Source organism: Conger conger, chromosome 13, assembly GCF_963514075.1.
Source record: "Conger conger chromosome 13, fConCon1.1, whole genome shotgun sequence".
NCBI classification, from domain to species: domain Eukaryota; kingdom Metazoa; phylum Chordata; class Actinopteri; order Anguilliformes; family Congridae; genus Conger; species Conger conger.
The window spans coordinates 29,210,620-29,233,847 of record NC_083772.1 but is presented as its reverse complement, the minus strand read 5'-3'; the positions used below and the strand labels follow the sequence as shown (position 1 = coordinate 29,233,847).

At 43.7% G+C, this 23,228-nt stretch overlaps 1 protein-coding gene across 1 annotated transcript; it reads left to right on the top strand.

Moving 5' to 3' along the window:
* The first annotated feature begins 3,148 nt into the window (after nt 1-3,148).
* On the top strand, nt 3,149-22,344 carry LOC133107525 (extracellular calcium-sensing receptor-like). The gene is made up of 6 exons (XM_061216514.1): nt 3,149-3,366; nt 3,524-3,815; nt 14,488-15,306; nt 15,997-16,224; nt 20,394-20,517; nt 21,452-22,344. Exons 1-6 carry the CDS (start codon nt 3,149-3,151, stop codon nt 22,342-22,344), a joined length of 2,574 nt encoding a protein of 857 aa, XP_061072498.1.
* Nucleotides 22,345-23,228: the final 884 nt, after the last annotated feature.

The window sequence follows — 23,228 nt, the reverse complement described above, 5'->3', positions numbered from 1 at the left end:
GTGCAGTTCTGGGTACATTTATTTCAGTATTTGGTTTCTTGAAAAGTGCTATATACAATTGTAAATACAATTTCCTGAATTTTAATTATTTTTATCTCCATCATTATTATATGAGGATGGTATGATTTAGCAGTGCAACCCACAGTAATATTTTGTGTGGGCTCACATAGACATTACACAAATTCTCAAATGAAATACATGTACCCAGAACTGCTTATATTTTGAAGAGGGAGCCTTAAAGCAATAGTTCACCAAACAATTATTGGCTGATTTCTTATGTCAAAAATAGTCTAATGGCAAAATTAAATCACATTTAAAAGGATCTTTTCCATACATGCATTACCTTGCTCAATCACAAATTAATGGTAAAGATAGGAAAGCCTTTGGGCTGAAATGAGCTGGTTCATATTTTTTCCATTGATTTCAATATTAGGAAACGCTTTAAAAAGGAGGAGCTTTAAAAAGTTTGTAAAAACGAAAATGCTAATATTTTCACTCTTCTTTTTCATAAAAACTACCACACAGATTTTAATGAGATTTTCGGGATTAATTGGAATAGCGCATGTGCCGTACCAAAAGATTTTTCATGTATATTGGTCCGGAACGGTGAAACGACGAGGCTGACAATTTTTGTGTTTTGCATGTGTGACAAGGCGAGTTAGACTCGCTGTTGTCCCTAATGGTGCAGTAATTGGGGTGGGGGGAGTGGCACCGGCAGGATCTCTTCTGTTGAACCAATGTCTTGGCTCCCTACTGTCGAGGACCCGGCCCTAGGCCCCCCTGATGAGAGATTGACAGGGGATGGGTTAGGAAGGAATGCATTAACCCCTCGCACACGCCATCGAGGTGTTAGTAAGCACGCCCGTAAGAGGAAAAATATGTGGTTCAGAGATAATGAGCAGCCCTACTTGTCAGAAGAGGAGTCTGAAGTCAGGGGACTTAGATTTAGAGTACTAAGGAGCAAGGTTAAAGTTCTGACTGAGGCCATGCATAGAATGAGTTCCAGCACTACCTTCTAAATGTTTTTCCTTTCTCTTCCTGTGATCTCTCTGATTAATTTCCTGTTTCCTGTCTCGTCCTCTCCTCATGTCTGCCTGCCTTACCACGAGAGGTAAGAGAACATCTATTCTGTTTTCCCCCTGATAATATTGCGTGGGTTAGGAACACTGCAGACTAACGCAATGCTTTGGTTGCAGCTTGCTGTCCGTTGTCTGTTGCGTAATTCGTCGCAATTTAGCTGTGTCCCCTGATTTCGGTTGGTGGGCTATATTTTTATAGCTGTAATTACTTGGCATTCATCGACAGTAATGTTACATTCTCTTCTAATTCATTTATTAAGATGCGTCTGTGTGCAGAGTCTGCAGCTTAGAATTCCAAGGATTGTTTGGTAATGTACCGTTTCGCTGTATGTATATTCCGATTGGATTTTAACTATAAAATACCAGATTAACAGTGACTTTCTTCACTTTGTAGGTGCAACAGTCACTGCTGTTTTGCCTCGGTGCTGTTCTGTTTGAAGTTTGTTTGGTTGCGCTTGTCAGGCAGGCGGAACCCGCCTGCTGTGGAGCACGTTCGCTAGTGTCCCGTGTTGCACGGCTATAGACTAGTTGTTGGCCGGACGACCTAAGGTGCGTAGCGGCTGGTGCGCGTGGTGTGTAGCCTACATTACACCTCCGTGCCTGGAGTCTTCTTGGTGTGGCTTCTTAGAAGCGCACTTGTACTTTTCTATTTTCTTTACTTTCTTTATTTTCATGTATTGAAGCAACTGGTATAGATAGGCTGTAGTTAGGTTATTCCTTGGACTTCTAGGACTTGTCTCTTGTTGTATGGTGGGCTCGGCACTGAATGGTGGCGGGGTTAGTCAATAGGGGTACCCTCCTCACGTGTTATAGTGTGTTAGTGTTAATGGCACCTGAATCACATATAGTATCACCTTGTTTGCAGTAAGGCTTGCTGTGAGAGAGCACTGGGTTGTAACTACACATTGGGAGCCCTGAAGGTGAGTATGCCCCATCCCATCAGCGTCGTCACCCACCATCCTTAACTTTTACATCAGTCCACTTTATTCCTATTTATTCTGGTAAAATTGATGTTCAAAATAAATATATTTTTATACGAATATGAGCATTTGTCTTAACCTCATTATTGCCTTCCAGCATCGGAATTGATTTAATAAAGTAATTGCATTTAACTTAGACCACGTCTCTGTCTTGTTATTAACAAACTGTAGAGGGGGCCTCTGTTATATTGTCTGACTGGGCGTACTTTAGGTTGAACCTTACATTTATGCACCCGGTTACACATGCAAGTGTGGTTCGGAGGCAAGCGGCACAACCTAATTTGATTCCTAATTAGGTAGTTGTTTAATTTTATAAACACATCAACACAATGCTGCTTTGCCTTGTTATACTTATCTTTGTCTTAGCATTCTTCATTATCTTCCAAATTGTTACTTTTGGTGGATAGGTGTCCATACATTCACCAGTTTGGAGCCTACTGATTCACCTTAGTCTTTAATTTGATCAGTTAAAAATAATTTATAATTCATAAATAACTTTATGTGCAATTTTCTGTCAAGCGTATGCATTGTTTGCAATACAGCACAATAATCACAATATGAACATGGGCATTTTATACTTTATAGTATGCATAGCTATCTGACAAATGTGCTTTTAGAGGGTAAGTAATCCATCTAAAGATGAAAAGTACCTAATAAAAGAAAAGAAACTTGTTAAATTCCTGGATTGCAACTGTAGTTGGAACGAAAACCAGCATACACCAGGGTACTCCAGGTCCAAGTTTGGGAACCATTGATGTAAAGGAAAGTACTGGAGAAGTTAAAGGCCTGATATGGAAAAACATGCGTTGAAGACAAACAGCACTCAGTGCACATTAGACAGAGAGAATCAGAACCAGACTCCTGGGTCTTATGAAATAATTACCTTCAGATAAAAAAACAAGGTGATTTAGGTGTTTCCCTTTGGGTCGAGGCCCCGACCATTAACTGGGCTCCACCAGGGTTTACACAATTACTGAACTTATTTGTCGTTTTGCAGGGACTGAGCCCTACATAAGAAAGCCTCCCTCTATTTCAGTAGGAGAACCCCTTACCCTCATCTCTCTGTCACTCCTCTCTCTACTGCAGAAGATGGGTGCTCATACCTGGTTATGGCTGTGGGTGTCATTGATCCTTGGAGCAGTGTGTGGAACAGCAAGCTCCTCCTGCAGGCTTCTGGACAGTCAGATCTCTCAAAGTATGTATAAAGAGGGTGATGTGATCATTGGAGGACTGTTCGCTATTCATTTATACGCACCTGAGCCCAACCTGGACTTCACACAACGAGCAGCGCCTTTGCAGTGTCAGAGGTAAATAGAGGTGAACCTTATTCATATACAGAGCGTGTGATTCACAGACCATGTATGCCAATCTATCTGTGAATATATGCCAAAATCAATAGCTCTCTTTTACTTTACTCAAGCCTTTCCCATTTTCATCTCTCCATTTCTTTTTTCTCTCCCTCAGTTTTTTTTTGCGTGCATTTCGTTGGCTGCAGACCATGATCTTTGCTGTGGAAGAGATAAACAGAAACCCTCAACTGCTGCCCAATCTCACCCTGGGGTATGCCCTGGCTGACACCTGTCGTGCAGCGAGGACAACGTTAGATGCTGCGCTGGGACTAGTAACAGGGAAGGACCCTGTCATTATGGGCTCCAGCTGTGGCCACACTCCCGAGGTGCCTGTCATTGTTGGTGATGCCGTCTCCTCCGGATCTATCATAATTGCTCGCACCCTGGGAGTTTTCAGCATCCCCATGGTGAGAAATGGATTTTGATTATCGTGGCCCAAAATTATTTCATAGTGCAATTCCTATTTAGCAGGAACATTGGTGAAACCAATGTTTGAAAATTGCAATTTTCATTGTTTAAAGAACTCACCAAGCATCATAATATGCCAGCGAATTAGTTCCCAGGAGAGTAGAAATTATCTGCAAATGTTTTCATGCAGAAGACAACGGTAAGTATCAGGTTCAGAAGGCTCAAAATCTGCATTGCGAGAAGCAGTTCCAGATTGAACCGGTGCAACTTGGTTTTATTATATGGAATATGTAGATGGAGATTATGACTGCTCAGATTTAACAACTATCTACAAATATGACCTCTGTTGTTTGAAGCAGAACATTGTTTCGAGGTATTCAATAGCTAAACAGGATTACCTCCTAACACATTTATGTTTGGTCTCAGTAAAAATAGACTTTTCAGAATAACATAATGGTGCTTAGCCCTGCTTTCAAAATTAATTAAAATGAATGAATAAGTACATTGTCCTCTTAGATAGGCTAGTTCTAGCCATAAAGGGATATGACACCCCCCTCCCCCCTTCCTTCCACACCTAAACTCATCATCACCCAATCAGGGCAAGTGTCAATGGGTAGCCTGGTTAAGGTATTTAAGATGGCCGCAGGAAAAAGTTTCTGTGTTCGAATTTGGATTTGTGGAGAACAATTATTTTGGTCGTGGTTCCTTCACTGTCAGTTCTCCAGCTTATTTACCTTGTTCCTGTGGCACTGAAAGTGGAAGGGGAAAATACTGTGGAAAGGTCTGACTTATCTGTTTCTCTCTCTCTTTTCTGGTATTTGCAATTTAATGTCTTGTCGAATGTCTCATGTTTTGTAAATTAGAAGTAGTGAACCTACATTCAATACAGAATGTATGCTTTTCATTCATTATTGTAATTGTCGGATTCTTAATTAATGCATTTATATGCATTGTCATGTTTGTTTACTGTAGACTGACCTATCCAAGAATTTGGCAATTTAATTGATAATTGTCAGTCTTATTTATATTATTAAAATCATATAAAATATATTTCATATGTCAGTTAAGTGAGGGGTTATACCACACAATACTACTTGTCTTTAGTACTCAGAGTGCTGAACAACTTAACAAGAATATTGTTTGTTGGAACCACTAAATTCTGAATTATACTTAATGCTCGCTTGCCTGACAAATGGAAAATCCATTTGACTTTTCATTTTCCATACAGAGGCTATAGCCTACTTGTCAGACCCCTTTCAGAATTGAAAAGCATGTGGAAACCATCACATTTTTAGTCTTCTCAGGGTACAAGCCAGACATAAATGAAAATTCATTGTAGTTCTCCCATTTGCCAAATGAAAACAAAATTCATAGTATTTTTAAATATGACAATTAGTTTTCCATACCCCTTGACATCAGGGTAAAATGGACTTTATCAGCTGTTTTTATTTTCTATTCCGATGAGTTTGAAAGGTTCATGAATAAGCAACCTTATCCTAGCTTATCTTGTGTAATACAAATACATCAGACAGTCTTCTTGTGAGAAAATATACAAAACACAACTGTGTAGGCTAAAGGATCGAAGAAAATAATCTAAATTCTTAATCCCATTTCAATCACTCAAAATGCCCTCACAAATTCACAAACCAACCAAAATCATCCAGAAAATGGCAGATATGTAGGCTGGCGCTAAACTGAGCCTCTCTCCCTATGTGATTGGGTCATTGTTACAAATACTTGCAGAGCAATACCTGCTCCATGATTGCCATGTTTTGGATTTGTTGATCTGGCTATGTTGACTAAATTGAGATACTTTTGTGTTAAAAAGTCCCTGGGTCTGGCAACTTAATTCCGTTGCTGGTGTAAGTTTTTATATATTTTTTTTTAATTTCTTTTATTTTTTTTTTATTATTTTTTTTACGTAGCTCCTAGTCTTGTGCCGATAAAATTGTATAGTAGTTTGAGCAACTGTCCTGATGAGTCATCAATATTGTTTTACTAGCTAGCACTTAAAATGGCTGTCTGCTGCCACCAGTTTGCATGCACAGCTTCAAAGTTGGCAAACATTGAATGGGGTCAAAGTTAGTTAGGAGCACTTTACTTTGATATCCACAATATATTGAAAAAAATCCTTATAGATTATGTTCTATGACGACATGATTGCATTATGCAATTTCTGCAAATTTGTGACTACACATTCATGCTGCAAATCTCCCCTTCTACCACATCCCAAAGGTGTTCTATTGGATTCAGATCCGGTGACTGGAAGACCCTGTGAAGAACATTGAACTCATTGTCATGTTCATGTAACCATTGATAGAATTTACGGAACCAAATATCCCATCTGGGTATGAAGCTACGACTGTTTTCTAACTAACGTTGCAGTTAATTCTGTAATTCGTTCAGCCATTTTTTTCTTGAACTATACCTAAGCGAATGTACTTGAACTACTTATTTGCAATGCATTTGTTGTCTAAATGCATTGATAGGTCATTTCAGTACCAAACTAATGTAAAAGATGGTAAGCTCCTTGTGCATGGTTTCCTACCTTTTCCAACAAGGTATATTCATATATCTTATTCAGGTGATGGACAGTCTAGGAATATCGCTGCATTTGCATAGCAGAATTAATACATAACATTACCTTATTGGCATACAGAGCGACGTACAGTTGATTAGACTAAGCAGGAGACAACCCCTGCAGGGTTAAGGGCCTTGCTCAAGGGCCCAACGGCTGTGCTAATTGTGGCTACACCGGGATTAGAACCACAGACCTTGTGTGTCCCAGTCATTTACCTTGATGTGTGAAACCATCCTATGGGCTTTTGTGTTGCAGGCAAATCTTTGTTGAAATTTGGTGGGACAGCGGACATCATCGTGCTCTGTATCGATTCTGATATTGTACTTTTGTGAATAATTTTATGTTTGTTTGCCTCCTAAAACCCAACCGCATGTCCATGACTTATGAGGTCGTAACAGACAATTACAAGATTTGGACTTTGGACTAACAGGGCCAACAGGTCTCTGGTTAACCTCATTTTGAAATAAAGTTCCATTTTAAATGGGATGCAGGTTGGTTCAAAAGCATTGGGGTGAGTAATCGTTTTGCAGAGCTTTTTGGACACTTTGGGTATGCTTCATAAAAACGCACTCTCATATGTGTATAAAACACATGTGAATTTTAGTTTTCTTTACATTTTGTATCAAAAATCTGTTTTAATTGAAAAAGAGGCTTTATATTAGCGGACACTTGAGGACATCTGGGTGGAGTGAGGGGAAAAGTTTATACACAAATATAAAGTAGTTTGGTGTTGGTTCTTGACTTTGAAATTTAGATATTCAGTGATAAACTTTTATACTTTTATTGGGCTAGTACAAAAAACGTGGAAATTGCCGTCTGAAAATAACACACAGCAAACAAATGTGGTCCAAGTCTTTGTATTAACATTTCTGACACAATGTGATCAATATCACATATCACAGAAAACCTAAAATATTTACATAATTATAAACAGACCCCCATTGGGAGCGGCTAGAAAAAGAAGTGAAGATAGAGTGTGGTGCCCCGCTGGTTGAGAGAGAGAGAGAGAGAGCAAAAGGTGTGAACAAAAATTATTTTATTGTTCTTAGTGTCTTTCAGACACATTTCAACTGTCCAGAACAAAAATTTAGGTTCCTTTCAAAAAATAAAAAACAACGGCCAAAAAATTTGGAACACCGAAAAAAGGAAAAAACAAAAAAACAGAACCGGCATCCACGTGACGGCGTTCGTCCGTCTTTGTCCGTGGCTGGGCCGCTCCTGGCCTCCGTGTCTCCCCGGCCTCGGTAGTCCGCTTGTCCGCCCTCCTTAGGGGATTCTGTTTGAATTTAGAGCGGGATAGGTTAGCCGGTTTTACAACAGGGGAGATACGCTCACGTGAGGCTCCGAGTTAAGTTTCGGTCGCGGGGTTTCTCCCGGAATTCCACCCCGTTTTCCTCGTGGTGGCTCGTTCGGCTTTAGGCTGCACTCTTTAGTCAAGCACGGGCTGCACAGCTCTCCGCCTCCGTTGTCAGCCCCGCTCTGTTCTCCAGCCTGGCTTTTTGTAGCGTGCTGCTCTCCTCTCTCATTCAGCTCAGCCGTGCCTGTTTACTTAAAATTAGTTAGGGATTTGCATTCCGCACGCGCCTCGCCCCGGTGGTGCTGGCCGTGGTGCTGACTCTTCCTCCCGGCTCTCTCCAAGGTGCGGCTCTATTTAAAACGGACATAGGGACATATTCGCCGTCAATTACTTTACCCAGCTCCTGACGTCGGCGTCCTCGCCATTCCACTCCAGTGGGGTATCGATCCCTGATCGGGCCACTATATCTCCTCCCCCTCAGCTCCAAGCCCTCGGCGGGAGCGTCACCCCAGAGGCACTCGTTCTTCCGGGACAGGGCGTCTCCGTTACCCTGGAGTCTTCCCGCTCGGTGCTCCACCCTAAATGTAAAGTTCGGCATTTCCAGGAACCACCGGGTCACCCGGGCATTAGTGTCTTTACACCGGTACATCCATTTTAGGGGCGCGTGGTCTGTTACGAGGATAAACTCTCGTCCTAGGAGGTAATATTTTAGTTTACCCACCGCCCATCTGATGGCCAGGCACTCCTTCTCCACTGTGCTGTAGTTCTTCTCATGACTGAGTAGTTTTCGGCTGATGTAGGTGATGGGGTGCTCGGTGCCGTCTTGGATTTGCGACAGGACCGCTCCCAGTCCTGTCTCGGAGGCGTCCGTCTGCAACACAAATTGCTGTGAAAAATTAGGGGTGGTTAGTACGGGTTCGTGCCCCAGGGCGGCTCTCAGGTCCCGGAAGGCTCGGTCGGCGTCCTCAGACCACTTCACGGTGTGGGTTCGGTCTTTCTTGGTTAGGTTGTGTAGGGGGGCCGCTCTGGTTGCAAAGTCCGGGATAAACTGGCGGTAGTACCCCACTAACCCTAGGAACGTGCGGACTTGCCTTTTCGTAGTGGGTCGGGGCCAGAGTGTGATCCCGTCCACCTTCTGGCTCTGGGGTCGCACGCATCCTCGTCCCACTGTGTGGCCCAGGTAGTCGGCCTCCTCGAGACCCAGGCGGCCCCAGCCGCTCAATCAGCTCGTCTACTCGGGGCATGGGGTAAGCGTCATATTTCGAGATTTCATTTAGACGGTGGAAGTCATTACAGAAGCGCCAACTCCCGTCTGGTTTTGGCACTAGTATGACCGGGCTAGACCAGGCGCTCTGGAACTCCTCGATCACCCCCAGTTCCAGCATCCTTGCCACCTCCTCCTGGATGGCCTGCCTCCTAGCCTCCGGGATCCGGTAGGGCCGCAGCCGAACTTTCTGCCCGGGCTCCGTGACGATGTCATGCTGGACCGACGTGGTCCGGCCTGGGAGGTGGGAGAACACGTCACGGTGTCGGCTTACCAGTTCCCGGAGGTCTTGGCGCTGTCGGTCAGTCAACAGCTCCCCGGTGGTCACTTCTGGGGTTCCGGTGGCGCCGCCTGTTGCTAGACAGAGGGGAGCAGAGTCATGCATGGGTTCGGGCCATTTCTTTAAAAGGTTAATATGATACTTTTGGAGGGTATGTCTCCTCCCCACCTGTCTTATGGTGTAGTTTACTGGGCCAGCTGTGCCACCACCTCATAGGGGCCATGCCATTTGGCCAGGAATTTGCATTCACTCGTGGGGATCAGGACCAATACCTTGTCCCCGGGTTGGAACTCACGAACCTGGGCATTCCGGTTATACAGCCGGGCCTGCTCTGCCTGGGCCTGACTCATGTGCTCCCGGACCATTGGCCAGATTTTTGCCATTCGTTGGTCCATGGCCTCCACATGCTCCACCAGGGAGCGCTGTCGGGATGCCTGCTGCTCCCAGGCTTCCTTTTGCGAGGTCCAGGAGTCCTCGTGGCCGCCTCCCGTAGAGCAGCTCGAAGGGGGCGTATCCCGTGGATGCCTGGGGGATCTCACGAATGGAGAACATTAGGTATGGTAGTAAGTGGTCCCAGTCCTTACCATCCGTGGTGATCATTTTCCTCATCATAGCCTTCAGGGTCTTATTAAAACGTTCGACCAGCCCGTCCGTCTGGGGGTGGTAGACCGACGTCCTGGAGCAGGCGGCACATCTCCTTCATCACCCCAGACATAAAGCAGGAACCCTGGTCGGTCAGGACCTCTTCGGCAATACCTACCCGGCTGAACAGTTGGAAAAGCTCCTTCGCTATGCTTTTCCCGGTCGCGGCCTATAGTGGCACAGCCTCAGGGTAGCGGGTGGCGTAGTCCACTATCACCAGGATGTAACGGTGGCCCCGGCTAGACTTGGGTAGGGGTCCAACTATGTCCATAGCTATCCGGCGAAATGGCACGTCTATAATGGGGAGGGGTATAAGTGGGTTACGATACGTCACCCTTGGGCTGTGGAGTTGGCACACAGTGCACTGTCGGCAGTAGTCCTCCACGGCTCTCTTGATTCCTGGCCAGTAAAATCGGGTCAGGATCCGTTCCAGCATCTTCTCACGCCCCAGGTGCGCCCCCAACAGGTGGGTGTGGGCCAGATACAGCACCTTGGAGGTGTGAGTCCGGGGTACAAGGAGCTGGTCCACTAGTTTGTCCTTAATTTTACAGACCCTATAGAGGAAGCCATTTTGCACTTTAAAATAAGGTAATGCCGGCCTACTCAGACGCAGAGCCAAACTCGGTTGGGGCCCTTTCTGACCCTGGCTGGAACTCTGAAAAGTCCCCGGTGTTACCACTCTCGGCCACCAGGGGTTGCGGTGGGCTGGGCCCCTCTGGGGCTGTATCCGTGGTCCCCGTGGACGGTCGCGCCGTCCGTCTTCCCCCTGCTTGGGGTGGGGTCTCCTCTCCATCACTCTCCCCGGAAGGGGCTGCCCAAACTGGGTGCGGTTCCCGGTGGCCCTGACGGCGGGGTCGGGGGGTGGCAGTTGACCTCTCCAGGGTCGGCCCCTCACTCCAGTACTTGTGGAACAGGGGACAGTCCCGTCCCAACAGCACTGCCACGGGTAAATCTTCCACCACGCCCACCTTCCCGGTGAACTGTCCCCTAGGGGTGGTGATGGTTACCTCGGTGGTGGGGTAGTGTTGCACATCACCATGGATGCATGTGACGGCGATTGTTGCCCCCCGTCTCTCTCCAGCTAGGGCAGACCTCACCAGGGTAATGGCACTCCCGGAGTCCAGTAGGGCCTCAGCGTCATGGCCCCCGATCCGGATGGGCAGTCTTGGGGCGGCCGTGCCATTGTGGGCCCAGCACGTGGTGAGGTAGTGGCAGGGTTGGCTGGTTCGAGCCGGTCGGATCATCTCCTGCGCCACCTGGTGGTTTTCTAGGAGAGTGATCAGGGAATCAATGGTCCGGGGCCCCTGTTGGGCCACATACTTTTTCATTCCCGTGGGTAGGGTCCAGATGCAGTGGTCTAACACTACCCGGTCAAGTAGGGGTGGCCCGTCGCCCTCCGCCAACCAGCTCTTGGTCAGCCGTCCCAGAGCCCTCACCTGGGGCCTCATTTATAAACGTTGCGTAGGCACAAAAGAATGCGTACGCCACTTTCTAAGCAAACTTTGGCATTTATAAAAAACGAGCTTGACCGGAAAATGTGCGGTCCTCCACGGAAACTCTGACCCATGCGTACGCACATTAACTGGGGAAATGAGAAACTGTGCCTTTAATGCTCGTGACGTAAGACCAGGAAAACGGGAAGTGAAACAGGATTTAAAAAGGTATAAAGATTTGCCGGGAGTTGTGCCTGGGTATGGCTGCTGTAAGGACGTGCTTCGTCCCTGTTATACTTATTAAAGTGTTGTGTTGTTGAATCTCGCTATAGGGTTCTCTCCCTTCCTAAGTGCAACACAACATTGGGCGACGAGAGAAGTCTAAAATGATATACAACAGATACCACTGTGTAAAATAAATCGAAATTGATTGTTGTTGATTGTACTCTTAAAGGGTTCTGATTTTCTGCATGTTTACACTAGGACTCGGAACTATACTGTCCTCTCAGGTCCTATTTGCACTTGTCCTTGTGTTTAATTTGCACTTTGTTGTACATCGCTCTGGATAAGAGCGTCTGCTAAATGCCATGCAATGTAATGTAATGTAATGTAATGAAATATTACCTCTCACGTATCATATACGAAGAGTTAATTTGCAAAAATGGATAAAAGCCTCTCACAACGTTGTTGTAAAATAATCCCTCAAATATGTAGACGAATTGTTAAACAATACTTCATGTTATTAAATGTATTCTCATAAATAATATGGTGAACAGTCGGACAAATTGCGCTGCACTGATGCCGTTTACAATGCGTCAGTCGGCAGATACGAGCAAAGTTTCATATATTGTTATCATATTCATATATTATGTTTTTTTTCCAATGGTGCTAGACAAATAACGTGTATTATTATTATTATTATTATCATCATCGTCATCATCACATTCGTTGTGCAGAACTGTTCGTCATTTACAATCAATCAGGGTAATTCCCACACCTGTAGCTTTTCAGAGGCAATCAAATGGCTGAAATCCCTTTTCTTGGCCTTCTTTTCAGCATTTGCCATTGTCGTCTTCGTGAAATGCATATTCATTAGGGGTTTTTCACTGCCTATTTATAGGCAACTGTGGGTGGGACATGAAGCTGGCAAAGTTGCGCCACATTTAGAGTTGATGGTGATTTATAAAGGAAAACTGGCGTGGGACGTGCGTATGCACTGTTTTATAAATCAGAATATTTTTTTGCGTACGCACGTCCTAGGTTTCATGCTTACGCAACCTTTTGACGTTAATCCTAAGCACAGTTTTATAAATGAGGCCCCTGGGCATGTGCAGGGAGCGCAGGGTCGTAGGTCCACTGCTGGAACCGCTGGGCCCGGGCTGGCAGGCTGTAGCCATACTGGGCTAGGATCGTGGTCTTCAGGGTGGGGTAGTCATGAGCTTCAGCGGGGGGTAGGCCTCTGTAGGCTTTCTGGGCCTCACCGCTAAGGAATGGCGCCATTTCTCCAGATGCGCCGTCCGCTCAAACGTCTCAAGATACGCCTCAACCTCGTCATCCGCTGTCTGTTTGAGGAGCACATCCTTCGGAGCTCTGTGGGGTGCCGTTTTCTGGCACAGTTCGGCCACGGCCTTCTGCAGGGCGCCTTGGGAGCGCAGCAGGGCGGTTAGGGCCTCCTCCATGGTTGGGGTTGGGTTACTGGATTCACTCACGTCGGGCTCTCTCTGTAGCGGGGTTCACCGTGCCCGCATTCTCCACCATATGTGGTGCCCCGCTGGTTGAGAGAGAGAGAGAGAGAGAGAGCAAAAGGTGTGAACAAAAATTATTTTATTGTTCTTAGTGTCTTTCAGACACATTTCAACTCTCCAGAACAAAAATGTAGGTTCCTTTCAAAAAATAAAAAACAACGGCCAAAAAATTAGGAACACCGAAAAAAGGAAAAAACAAAAAAACAGAACCGGCATCCACGTGACGGCGTTTGTCCGTCTTTGTCCGTGGCTGGGCCGCTCCTGGCCTCCGTGTCTCCCCGGCCTTGGTAGTCCGCTTGTCCGCCCTCCTTAGGGGATTCTGTTTGAATTTAGAGCGGGATAGGTTAGCCGGTTTTACAACAGGAGAGATACGCTCACGTGAGGCTCCGAGTTAAGTTTCGGTCGCGGGGTTTCTCCCGGAATTCCACCCCGTTTTCCTCGTGGTGGCTCGTTCGGCTTTAGGCTGCACTCTTTAGTCAAGCACGGGCTGCACAGCTCTCCGCCTCCGTCGTCAGCCCCGCTCTGTTCTCTAGCCCGGCTTTTTGTAGCGTGCTGCTCTCCTCTCTCATTCAGCTCAGCTGTGCCTGTTTACTTAAAATTAGTTAGGGATTTGCATTCCGCACGCGCCTCGCCCCGGTGGTGCTGGCCGTGGTGCTGACTCTTCCTACCGGCTCTCTCCAAGGTGCGGCTCTATTTAAAACGGACATAGGGACATATTCGCCGTCAATTACTTTACCCAGCTCCTGACGTCGGCGTCCTCGCCATTCCACTCCAGTGGGGTATCGATCCCTGATCGGGCCACCACAAGAGAAATAGAGAAAATGTGAATTAGGCAAATTAAATGTCCTAGCTCCTTCAAACATCAGTCCAAAGTCAATTACAGATGTGGTAGATGCATGGCAGATGGGGAGAGGTGTGCCGACAGGTCACTAATTTATATACCATGCTTTCCGAAATAATACCACTTGTGTTTCATTGCTCAAAGACAAGATTAATGAGTTCCTAATTTAGTTCCTACTCCTAACATTTAAATGGTTGGAATGTCCCGAAAGATGGCAGACCTCAATCTTTATTAGAATAAAATGGTAGTGTGACCTTCAGCTCCGCAAGAGTCTTAGTTTTGGAAAACAGTTTACTGAATGAAAATGTGTTAATACATTTTAATTTTATTAACATTAAGGAGGAGTGCTTTACTACCCGATGGTGACCCAGTCAGTCACAGAGGGCTAAAAAAACCCATTATGAATCATATCACCAAATGTGCTCTGAGTGATTAAGTGCCTCTCCTCTGTTTTCTATTGATATTTTATGACCCTGTGCTTGTTTTCTGTTTCATGTTTACTGGAAATAAACTTGTTAAAAGTAATAAAAGACAGGTTAAAAGTAACATTAAGCTGACAGGTGGGTGTGTGATCTGTGTGCTGCCCAGGTCAGCTACTCTGCCACATGTGCATGCCTGGGAGACAACCAAAAGTACCCCACCTTCTTCCGCACTGTGCCCAGCGATGCCTTTCAGGCCAGGGCCATAGCACGCATGCTGCGCCTCTTTGGCTGGACCTGGGTCGGTGTGGTTATGGGAGATGGTGACTACGGCAAGTTTGGGATCCAGCATCTGCTGGAGGAGCTGCAGAACTCTGAGGTGTGTGTGGCCTTTTCTGAAGTCATCCCCAAGGTCAACGTAGAAACTAGCATTCCACGCATCGTGGAGACGCTCAAGCATTCCACAGCCAAAGTTATCGTCACTTTTGCCGTTGTCGCAGACATGCAAGTCCTCCTGAGGGAGGTGGTAAGACAGAACATCACCGACAGGCAGTGGATCGCCACAGAGTCCTGGATTACCTCCAGCCGCATATCCTCTCCTAATAATCTGCCATCACTGAGAGGGACTTTAGGATTTGCCTTGCGCAAGGGAAACATTCGGGATCTCAGGCCTTTTCTTACCAGGTTTCAGCCCAAGGATTTGCCTTCCGACCCATTTGTGCAGGAATTCTGGGAGACTATGTTTGGATGCTCTTTTAGTGACCCCAGCCCCTCTCCATCAGCCAGACCCAACTGCACAGGGTCTGAGAGCTTGGACAATGTTGAGAGCTTTTATACGGACGTCTCTGAGCTCAGATTCACTTACAGTGTGTACAAGGCTGTGTATGCCATTGCACATGCCATTCACAACATGCTGTCCTGCCAACCAGGGCATGGCCCCTTTGAAAAAGGGGGCTGTCCAAATGTCGCCAACCTCCAGCCCTGGCAGGTAAGAACAAGCAACATACAAATATCACATTGGGTAAAAATATAAATTAATCTATATTAATAGCTCATAAGTAAGGGATTTGTTTAAAGAATATTTACAATTTGTAAATCATAATTTTGTCTACATTTGGTAAAATGATCAATGAATGTCTATTAATATCTTATGAGTGGGATATTTCAGTTTGAAAATCATGATTTTGTTTGAAATTTACAAATACAAATGAATATATTAAAATTAATTCATATTTAAGATTTTGTGAACATTTACAAATATTCATGAACACTTGTTTGATAAACGTTTCTTAGATAATCTATGAATAATATTCATGCCATAATTTTGTTCCATTTAAAAAAAAGCATTTTGCTTCCAGTCGATTAAGGGTTTACTTAAAGGGTTACCATTCTTAAAGGTTAAAAAAATTAAACTCTTGTTTTTTACATTGATAAACTGTGGAATGAAATTGTGTGTGTGGCAGGGTTATTAATATTCCTTATATAGTACATGCTTTTCCTGAAGTGATGCTTGTTTTTCATAGTCTTTCATAGTTTCATAGTTTTACATAGTTTAATTTTCAATTGCTAGTGCATTAATAGTTTATAAGAATTCACTGTAAAGTTAACAGTTTTCATTTTTCATCACCCTCTATGTTCAATTTTGTGAAACAAATCCTGATCTTCCCTGTCCTGGAAGATTCTCCACTACATCCAAACCGTCAACTTCACCACAGCTATGGGAGAAGCCATAAACTTTGATGAGAACGGTGAACCACCGGCTGTTTATGACCTCATTAACTGGCAAATTGGGGTGCGGGGGACAGTGGAGTTTGTTGAGGTGGGACATTTTGACTCTGTGGAAGGATCTCACAGCAAGTTTGACATCGATGTAAAAAGAGTCATCTGGGGTGGTGGCCAGAATGAGGTAAAGTGAACCATTTATTTAGCATGCCATAAATTTAACCACAGAACCATCTTCATCATTTTTGAACTCCTGTATAAATCTTTCACATGATCTCAATCAGGGTAATTTATGCATTATTTGAATGTTTCCCACTGTAAAAGCCACAGAGTTGTGCTATAGAGGACAGTCTACAGAGCACTGACTGACAGCATCCATAAAGATGACATTGTCTGAGGCAAGGGCCTACAACTGCTGTTCTAGTGTAAATGCCAGCCATTCATTATGCTGCCACACACGGAACATAAAATTATACATTGCCAGAGCCATATGCAGCCAAAATTTCAGAACAGCAAATTAGCGTGACGTCACAACAGCAAAGAACTTAACGGCTCTGCTGCCTACTGACATTAAGGAATGTGAATAGCAGGCAGTATTTTCATTTAACCGAGGTACGAACAGTTCATACCTTAAACTACTTACGGTTCTCTTTTCTTTTTAAATGGTCAAATTCAAATTATATTAGTCATTCATAATAATTAGTTCAAGTTAATATGGCAAAATTACTTTTTTCAGAACGCAAATGGAATATTGCAAAACGAAGATTTCAAAATGGTTTACATTCACAAAACACAAGATATCATCGGTCAGGGTAACCACTCATTATATAGATTACCTTCCGGTCAAAAAAGTCTGGAAATTCAACCCAAAAGTTATAAAGTGAGAGATAATGTCATAATGGTTGGCAAAAGCTGAAAAAGACAGGGAATTCAACCCAAAAACACAGAGATCATTATCTTGACCTATGCACTGACAAGGCTTCTACCTGCTACGGGTACTGTAACTATGGTGGTCTACTTCAAATGACAAATTACATAGTGTATATCTGAACTAATGGCAGCAGCCATGAAAATCGATGTACACACAACTGTACAATTAGATCACAGAAGAGAATATTTGTACATGTTTTGTAGAATTTGAATATTGATTTGATTGATTTGACTTTTATATTGTATTAGTTTCGATTTTTGAATGTATAGTTCTATTTTAAATTTATTTCCTGTCATATTGTACCGCTTCTACTGATTTTTGTTAACAGGGCGCTCTTGAAAATGAGACTCATGTCTCAATGAGTCCTCCCTGTTTAAATAAATAAAAATAATCAGAATCATATTGTCAGTCACCATCGTAATTGTCCTTTTCCCCCCGATTGTGTCGTGTTTGGGTTCTTGAAAAGTGCTATACACAATTATAAATACAATGTGTAATTATTATTATTATTATTATTATTATTATTATTATTATTATTATTATGTCATCGTTATAAAATTATTATATGAGGATGGTATGATTTAGCAGAGCAACCCACATGAATATTTTCTGTGGGCTCACATAGACATTACAGATATACTCTAAATCAGTTCTGAAATAAATGAATCGAGCCTTAAAGCAATGAGCCTTAAAGCAATAGTTCATAAAAAAATGATCAACTGATTTGTTATGTCAAAAATAGTCTAATTACAAAATGTAATGGCAAAATTAATTCACATTTAAAATGTAAGTAACAGTAAGTTTTTTCACACCTAGCCTGACTGCTCCTTACCTCAAAGACAAAGCCTTGTTTGGCCGGCTCACGTGGGGCAGCAATAATCGGCTCGCTGCTCCAGAGGGAGGGACTTGGCAGGGTTATTAGATCGCCGCACAATAAGCACCTCAGGCGCCTCGGAATCACGGCAACGGGCACGAGACGAGACGGCTTGAAGAAGGCGTGTCGCTCTCATTCGGGCCGCCGAGGGACGGGGTACGGGCGGTACATCTAATACAACTACCTCCAATTGAATCAGACGAGGTACAATTGGCTACCAAATTGGGAGAAAAAGGGGAAAATCTGGAAAAAAAAAATTTTTTATAAATAAAAGACAAAGCCACAAAGCAATACTCAGTGAGCCATTTAGAAGACAGAAACAAATACATTTTATACAAACTAAACTACATACAAAGCAGTTCATGTTTAGCTGCAAGCAGAGGGGGACATCACACTCTTTGCACTTTCACAGTGTTGTTTTTTCTCAATGTCCATCCCGCAGAGCGTGCACGACTTTCAGAGGCAAAAATTCAGAGGTATTATTTTGAGATGTAATGGTTAGAATTGTTCATAAATTCAGAACAGAGTGGTTACTTACAAACACGCATTCCTGAATATACAGACGGAGAGAAGTTGCAATACAGCACACATATTTACCAATATGATCGTAAGAAACGCGCTAGCTCTTGGAGTTGGTCTGTTTAGCTAAGTTATTTCTGCTTTTTCCTTGAACGCCGAAACAGTATGCTAATATTGATTGTGCGAGGACACCCAGTTTTAGAATCCTGGCTACGCCACTACACATCATGTATGTATTATTTTGAGATGCAATGGTGAGAGTGTGGGAATTTACAAATGCACATATTGCTGAATATTGAAACAAAGCTGGAGAAGTTGCAGTACACACAGAAGAAATGCACTTACTCATGACGTCCAGTCATCTGTACCATTTTCCATAATGAAACGTGTTCCGTAATACATAATGTTTACTTCAAAAGAAGTGAATAGCCTCTGCTTTGGGATGCCATTGTATCGTGCTTACAGTTGGCATTCGCACACATGGTATCGCCCCTCCCCTGCCAGAAAATAATTATCACCTCGTTTCAATTTGAATGATGGGCCGGAATTTGCTCTGAGCAAAAGTCACATTTTAAAGATTAAGAAATCGCAGTGGTTTTATTAATCTAATTTATAAAAGAGAACAGCTGAGACATTTTCATCTTAGGGTTAAATATGAATTCAGGTATCCATAATGATAGAGAAACCACTGAACTTAATCAAAGCCTACACATGTGTCATTCAAGACAAAATTAAATGAAACAGTTTAACATTTAGAAATACATGTGCTTATTTTTAATTTAGATATGGAGATATCCACTCACTGAGCACTTTATTAGGAACATTTTAATTTTATTACACTTACTTATTTATGCGATTATCTAATCAGCCAATTGTGTGGCAGCATTGCAATGCATGCAGTCATGTAGATACAGGCCAGGAGCTTCAGGTAATGTTCAGATCAACCATCAAAAATGTCATCAAAGTGACTAGGAATGATTGTTTGTGGCAGCCAGGGTGGTTTGAGTGTATCAGAAACCGCTGATTTCCTGGGATTTTCATGCACACTAGTCTCTAGAGTTTGCAAAGAATGGTGAGCAGCACACTGGTCAAAGCTGACAGGAAGGTGACAGTAACACAAATAACCACACATTACAACAGTAGTATGCAGAAGAGAAGATTTGACCACACAATGCATCATAATATAAGTGAACAAGTTACAGCAGTAGAAGCCTAAATAATAAGTCTAATAAATACCTAATGAAGTGTTGTGAGTGTATACTGATTTAAAGAAATGGGGTTTGATATTCCTCTGTAACTATTTGTTACATTGTCATACATTGAATATGACAGTGATATTTTTTACACAGTCATCCATTTGTATAATAGTAAGCCCTTTCAAGTAGACCACCATAGTTGCAGTACCCAAAGCAGGTATTAATGCATTGTGTGTTGGAAGCCTTGTCAGTGCATAGGTCAAGATTATGGTATCGGTGGTTGTGAGAATGTTCTATCTTTTCAGCTTTTGCCAATCATTCTTTTCCTTAGCACGTAGCTTTTGGGTTCAACTTCTCGTCTTTTTCAGTTTTTGTCAACAATTATGACATTATCTCTCACTTTAAACATAGTTTTTAGTCTGAATTTATGTCACCATGAGACAATCTGTATTTTCAACACTTTTAGCTGGTCAACCAGCTGTTCACCGGCTGACCAGCCTAAGGGAACCTGCTTAATTTAGCAGCTTAACTAGCTTTGACCAGCTTGGTCCAGCTAGAGACCTGCTTTGACGAGTCACAGACCACCTACGTCCAACTAGAAACCATCTTAAAGCAGCGTAGAATCCCAGCTGGAATTTTCAGCCGGGTTGGTGATATTGATGGATCACATGTGGGATATACACAAACATTTTACCACATAATACATTAAGTGGTCAGCTTGAATATATGTGAATACAGTTGAGAATACATGCTGTGTTGTTGAGGGGATACAATGTTTTTGAGTGATGGTATGGAGGTAGAGTGATGTTCTGTGTTGTGTTGGATGCATACAGGTGCCTGTGTCCGTCTGCAGCATGCCCTGTCCCCCAGGCACTCGGAAGGCTGTGCAGAAAGGAAAGCCCATCTGCTGCTTTGACTGCTTACCATGTGCAGCAGGAGAGATTAGCAACACCGCTGGTATGATTAACTATTCTTTCCTTTAACAACTTTTAACAATTGTGATATAATATGATTTGCAACACCTGCATAAAGTACATACTGTATGTCTTTTTGTTCTTTGTAAACCATGAGCATTTTATTAGCAGCTGAAAATTGAGGCGACTTTTGATTTGTGACATTATGCATTATCATGTTGGTAGGAGCCATGGTAAGATGGGTACATTGTGGCCATGAAGGGATGCACACAGTCTGCAACAATACTCAAATAGGCTGTGGCATTCAAGCGATGATTGCCCAAAGCATGCCAAGAAAACATTCCGCACCATAACACCAACCAGGACTGTTGACACAAGGCAGGTTTGGTCCAGGGATTCATGCTGTTGGCGGCAGATTCTGGCTCCACTATCTGTATGTCTCAGCAGAAATCGAAAACCGTCTTCAACTGTCCAGGTTTAGTGAGCCTGTGCCCACTGTAGCCTCAGCTTTCTGCTTTTGGCTGACAGAAGTGGAATCCGACATTCTTCTGCTGTTGTAGCCCATCCGCCTCAATGTTTAACATGTTGTGCATTCTGAGATGCTTTTCTGCTCAACACAATTGAGTGGTTATCTCAGTTACCTTAGCCTTTCTTTCAGCTCAAACTAGTCTCGCCATTCTCTGTTGAACTTTCTTATCAACAAGGCGTTTCCGTCCACAGAACTGCTGCTCACCAGTTCACTATAGAGGCTGACTGTTGCTGTGAACATTAACTGAAGCTCCTGACCAGTATCTGCATGATTTTATGCATCACACTGCTGGAACAGGTTTGGCTGATTAGATAATCGAATTGTTAAGTAGGTGTACAGGTGTTCCTAATAAAGTGCTCAGTGAGTCCATGTAATTGTAAACTCCTTAGTGAACCACATTGGTCTTGGCTTAGACATTTTTGCTTAGGTTTTCGACATCATCTTTAAGGTTCAACAGAGTGCCAGAAGTGCCAAGATCAATTCTGGTCGAATGCTGCTCGAACTGCCTGCGTTCCAAAGGAGGTGGAGTTCCTGTCCTTCCAGGAGACCATGGGGATCGTCCTGGCTGCTCTTTCAGTCTCTGGGGTGGTCCTCACAGGCAGTGTCCTCGCCACCTTCTTTTTCCACCGGGACACGCCCCTTGTTAGGGCAAACAATGCAGAGCTGAGCTTCCTGCTGCTGCTGTCGCTCTCTCTCTGCTTCCTGTGTGCGCTGGCCTTCATTGGTCACCCCTCCCCCTGGTCCTGTATGTTGCGCCACACGCTGTTTGGGATCAGCTTTGTGCTCTGCATTTCCTGTGTGCTCAGCAGGACAGTGGTGGTGCTGGTGGCCTTCCGTGCCTCAGTCCCTGGCAGCAACATCATGCAGTACTTTGGCCCAGTGCAGCAGAGAGTGGCCATCTCCCTCTGCACCTCCATCCAGGCACTCATCTGTATGCTGTGGTTGGTTCTGTCACCCCCCTTCCCATCTGAGATACACGGGCAGAGTGCCAGGATCATCCTTGAGTGTGATGTGGGCTCAATGGCTGGCTTTGCTTGTGTCCTGGGCTACATCGGCCTGCTGGCAGCCATCTGCTTCCTGCTGGCCTTTTTAGCCAGGAGGCTCCCAGACAACTTCAATGAGGCCAAGTTCATCACCTTCAGCATGATCATTTTCTGCGCCGTCTGGATCACCTTTGTCCCCGCCTATGTCAGCTCCCCAGGGAAATACACTGTCGCTGTGGAGATATTTGCAATCCTGGCCTCAAGCTATGCACTCCTCCTTTGCATCTTTGCTCCCAAGTGTTATATAATCCTTCTGAGACCAGAAAAGAATACCAAGAAGAAAATGATGGCAAAATAAAATAAAAAGTGTAAACTTGGATTATATTTATTTTGTATGAGAAACATTTAAGAGATGGCTAGAGATAATGTTTATCTATTTAGATGTTGGGCCACTGGACCACTGAATTTCCAGAGCTGAAGCTGGAAGGCATTTTAAAGCCCTGTATTAACTAAATGCAGAAAATGTATTTGTCAGTAATTAGTAATGCATTTGAAGATGTTCTATATGTTCTTTGTTCAAGTCTTTCCCTTCACACAGAAATCTTAAACCATAAACCATTCAAATATTATAATATGAAATGTAAAATATTCAATGATAAATTATACAGGAAATTATAATTTATTCCAGGAACCAAACTGTTCAATAAAACTTCTTTCCTCAAGCTAAAACATGGCAATTCTTTTTACATGAAGCATTGTGCATTTCTGTTCCTTGTCATTCTACCATCACAGAATAGAAGCTGAGTGCTAACATTGTTTGTTCTGTGTGGGAACTGAGTTGCATTCTGATTCCACCCCACACATGTCAATTCAATCTTCATGTAAATTTGCATTTCCATTGTTCATTGGAGTTTCCTCTCTGCAGGCTCCAAACCACTGGCATCAGCAATTAGTTTGGAGGTAGAGGATGTGCACCTCAACAGCCAGAAACCTCCCCAGTGAGGACCCATTACATCAGGGTCCTCATTGAGGAGAACGGAGATATACATCACTCCTGTGTTTTTACTGTTTAATTCAGTCTAGAATGCAGCTGGTTTCAGCTGAGGAGTGTCCGTGCAAAGAGGGGGACCCCATCTGCTTCTGGCTGGCAATGGGCAAACAGTGTATTATATGTAATATATTACTAAATAAAATTAATAAATTAAATCATTAATTATACAAATAAAAATGTATGCAACTAAT